A 4,400-nucleotide genomic window follows, 5' to 3' on the forward strand; every position below is an offset into this window, starting at 1 on the left:
GAGTTCTGGGACAAGAAGAATGTACGGTGAAAGCGGGCGTCTGAAAATTTTCCTGAGTCCGGTCGGTTTCCCGTCTTTTTAGGAATCAGTGATACGGGCACTCTTGCAGCACTTAAATTCATCCCCGTCTCATCGCTTCCAGACTGCGGATATAATGACATGGAATCTCTTGATCTCGCCTTGACACGTGCACAGACGCTTTATCATGAGAACCTTGTGCAGCTTCTTGGTTACGGTCAAACAAAGGAACACATGTGTCTGATCATGGAATATGTTCCAGGTGGAACACTGCGTGACACCGTACGACGGTACGGTCGTGCCTTGCCACTCATGGCGATAAAGCGTTTTCTGGTAGGTATATTGCGCGGGTTGGAATACTTGCATGATCGTGGTCTTGTACACGGTAATCTTCGGCCAGAGGATGTTATGGCTGCTGTGGAAGGCCTGTATAAATTACGGGGAGTCAGTATGGCTTGCACAGCAGAAGCAGCAGCAGCCATGACAGAAGAAAGACTGCGGGCAGAATCTTGCCTTAATAGATGGGCGTATAGCAGTCCAGAGGTATTTACCACCGGAAAAAAAGGTGCTGCTGCAGACATTTACGCTGTGGGTGTTATTTTGCTGGAGTTGATAACAAACCAAACGCCATGGCGCTGGATGGAGGGGACGGTAACAAGACCGTTGCAGAATATTTCTCCCGCGGAGGATGAAAACATCCGGCAGCAAAACACGAAGAAAACTCTTGTGGAGCTTACTGCGATTCTTTCAGATTATGATCGAATGAAAGTGGCTCAAATGGAAAGGAAAATTTCGTTAGTGGAAATCCCACGTGAGGGGGACGCACTTATTCAAGAGGTGCTAAAAAGCTGTTTGGTGACGGATCCTGAGGGACGTAAAACAGCTTCTGAACTTTTGCAGCTTCTGAGTAGCATGCAGTAAAGAAAATTTATGAATGAGTAAGGGAAGGTAATGGTGTGTAATATGGAAACGTTAGTGTTGGAAAGTAAAGGGAAAAAATGTTTGAACGTCGTGTGTGTGTTTTTTTCTTTTTCTTTTTTTTTTTTTTTTGGTGCTTTTGATTTTAAATGGACGCATTGGAAGGCAGCGAGAAGTGTTTCTTTTTCTTTTTTTTTTATCCTTTTTCTACCCCAGTTACCCTTTACTGTCTTCCATGCGGAGGGGCCTGGGGGTTGCGGGGCATTAAAAAGAGACCGCCAGCTTGTGTCTCTACACAACAGCCTCAGTTATTGGCAAATGGAACTTTGAACGAATGATTTTACTTGTGTATATGGGTGTTGTATAGATCTCTTTTTTTTTTTTTTTTGAATTTTGGAAATGTTTGGAGCAATCAACCAAACCATTTAGGCTTTTTTTTTCCCTTTTTTCTTTACTTTATGAAATATAGGATTAGGCCTTATCTGAGCGCACATTCGCGAGGATAATTGTTGTTTGTTGTTGTTGTTGTTGTTCACCTATTTTAAAATGCCTATTGCTTCTTTGGAAATCCCAAGAAATGAAGGATTTTTGGAGCCCGCATTGCAGAGCACGTCTTCCAACACGCTCTGACGCGTGTGACCTTCACGTATATTGTTTCTCAAGGTGTGTCTCGATAAACGGGTTTGAACTCGTCGTATCGGATCGTGCAGATGATAAAGAGCAGCACGGTGATGCGGTGTGCGGAGACGCGGGGGCATGCACGCCCCGGGCTGGCAACAGTTTTTGGGCGAGTCGTCTCTCATCACCCATGAACACGGCGAGGGCAATTGGACGAAGGCGGGACATGTTGGCCGCTGAAAATCTGAATTCTCAGCGCGACTATGCCCAGGTCGCCGGGGAGCACCAGCACCTTTGCGCTCTCTCCTCATTGCGCAGCTGACGGCCCAGGAGAAGAGGGACTCCGTGTGACCCTCGCGGAAGAGCTCTCCGCGAGAAGTGCAGGACTTTTGGGAAAAGGAAACGCGACCGTTGACGAGGGAGAGGCTTGGAGAAGCCAGCGCTGCCCGAGTTCACCCCCCAACCGCGGGGTGGCAACTCCCCGGTGCCCAAGCGTCGCCTTGTCCCTCGGAAAGCCTCTGGCACCCTCGTTTTTGCAACGGCGGCGGGGACGATGGTGGTGACCGTGAGCCCCCGAATGCATGCGCTCCTCCACTTGCCCAGGGCTCCGCCAACGACGTGCCGAGCCGGGAATTCTCGGGGGATGGGGGGAAGCCCCGGGTTCCTCATTCACGACGCGGCTAAATGGGTCTCTCGTTCCCAGAGTGGGAATTGCAGGCTCTGGAGCTGCTGCTGCGCAGGAGCCCGGCGACTGGGGATAGGAATCCACACATGTTCAGGAGGCGCTCGCGAGCCCCATGGGATGGGTCGGGATGGGCGGTGGTCTTGGTGCGCCGGCGTACGTTGGCTTCGCATTGACGGAATCCCCTCGAATGGTCGTGAGCCTGTCCTTTCCCGGCGGTTGGTGGTATTGGCCCCGCGTCGCTTTCAAAATCCTTTGGAAAAAGCCCGGCTGGTATGGATTTTTCCATGAAATAATCTGTCCGCTGGTGTTTTGGCGTTGAGCAGACGTAATCCGATCTTGATGCCGGACACACCGAACTCAAGTGTTGTCTTTTTTGTTTTTTCTTTTTGTGGTAAGAGGGGGAAAGGCCTCGGCGAGGGGTATTGTCCATGCGAACGTGTTTGGTAGGATAATTTTTCTTAGCTTTTACGAGCGATGTTTGTGTATTTCTGTAATCAATTTCCTTTTTTTTTATTTACCGCAAATGCGTGTGCGTGCATGTTTGTTTGTTACAGCGGGGAAACTGGAGAGGCTGGCGCACACGTCCGGGTATTCTGCACGCAATCGTCAGACGACGCGTCCAACCCGTGACGGTGCAAACTCTCGTGGACGCGTTTCTTCGTTCCAACGGTACTGCGTTCCCACTTCTCTTTCCCTCTCCTTTTACTCAGTTTGCGCAGTGACGTTTCAGTGCAATCCAGGCAAGAACGGCTGTAAGGGATGTCCGATGTGGGAGACAACGACACCAACAGCAGCACGGAGAGGGCCCCGTCAGGTGATCAGCACAATCCGCTTACCACTCAGCAAGCATCCATTACTGCGGACGAAGTCTGGAGAAACAGTGGAATTAATGCATTGAATCCAATACAGCCGCAAGATGTCGGTGAGCGCGTGCATGTGAGCGTGCCTGAAAACCCTAACCGCGAAGCAGTCATGCACGGCGACAGAGAGACATTGTTTTCCCAATCCCAACCGCAGGAGTGCAACGATCAAATTTCATTTGGCATGGGGTCTCAGCCCTCTTCTGCGGCAAGAGAAGGCGTGCGGCCCGACAAGCAGGACACAGGGGGCGCGGAAGAAGCCGGTGCCCCACCCTACTCAGCGCATCAGCGATACGCCAACACCACTGTCGGCACTCCAGAAGTCCTTCATGCAGCAGAAACGGGCGGTGACAGCGGGGTCATGCATTTTGAGGAATTCAATTCGAGTGTCAGGCCCCCGGGTACAAGTGTAGGGTCATTGCCCTTTTTTATGCGCTTCCGAAACCCAACATTGAAAGGTCCGCAACAGAAGGCGCATGGATCAACTAACACGCCTTTTTCCCCTGTGAAGCCGTATGGAGAGCCTGTTATCACCAACCGTCATCACTCTCCGCGCTTAATGAGAACATTTGCACTTTCTCTCCGCTTCTGGGTGCTTTGCCCTCTCGTGGTGATTTTATTGGTGGTGGCCGCAGTTACGATGGCGTTATCGTTTGCAACGTCGAAAAGCAGCTCAGAAAGCGTCTTTTTGTCCCTGCATGACGTGGTGTTGGACAGCATAGAGGAGTCTGTGGGAGATTTAACGTTGACAAAGATGGCACGCATGGCGGTGTCGACAGGAAGCATGTACTTTTCTAAGAACACCTTCCCCAACCTTCGGGCTGACATACTGATGCCGCTGGAAGGCGGCATGATGTCGCGTCTCTGTGCTGTTCTTCGCGACATGGATCCTGCTAAGATGGTCTCTTCTCTCGGCGCTGTTTCGCTGACGAGACAACAGGCTGCCGTGTGCTTTAACTCTCGTTCACGCCCTGGCAACTTTGTGGGTACGGTGAGTCGCAATGGTGTCATTAAGGGCTTCTACTACGTTGACTCCGTGACACTGGAGTACAAAACCCCACTGGAACCCCTGGAAAAAGTTGATCCCCCCATGAGCATCGATGGCTTTACCAAATCCCAGCGCTTCGAGAAGGTGGTCGAGAAATGGAAGACTGCGGTGGAAAAGGGTGAGCCGATGCTGTCAGAGCAATATTGGGTGACGCCGCGCCACCCGCCGAACTATGTTGTGTTTGTCTACCCATTCTTTGAGGTGTATGAAGACGGCAGCACCGGTGTTGGCTACATTACTCAACGATCTTCCA

At 51.1% G+C, this 4,400-nt stretch overlaps 1 protein-coding gene and 1 pseudogene across 1 annotated transcript, besides 3 other annotated features; both read left to right on the forward strand.

The window, feature by feature from the left end:
- On the forward strand, positions 1-939 carry Tc00.1047053503825.10 (annotated as a pseudogene; the record flags this gene model as incomplete).
- Positions 1-4,400: a sequence feature (heterozygous, non-Esmeraldo-like haplotype).
- Positions 1,039-1,068: a microsatellite.
- Positions 1,443-1,469: a microsatellite.
- Positions 2,999-4,400, forward strand: Tc00.1047053503825.19 (protein kinase, putative; the record flags this gene model as incomplete). The annotated part of the gene is made up of 1 exon (XM_798245.1): positions 2,999-4,400. A coding segment is annotated over one exon (1,402 nt), but the record flags the coding sequence as incomplete, so codon positions are not given.

The sequence above is a fragment of the Trypanosoma cruzi genome, genomic scaffold (genome assembly GCF_000209065.1).
Source record: "Trypanosoma cruzi strain CL Brener 1047053517151 genomic scaffold, whole genome shotgun sequence".
Taxonomy (NCBI): Eukaryota; Euglenozoa; class Kinetoplastea; order Trypanosomatida; family Trypanosomatidae; genus Trypanosoma; species Trypanosoma cruzi.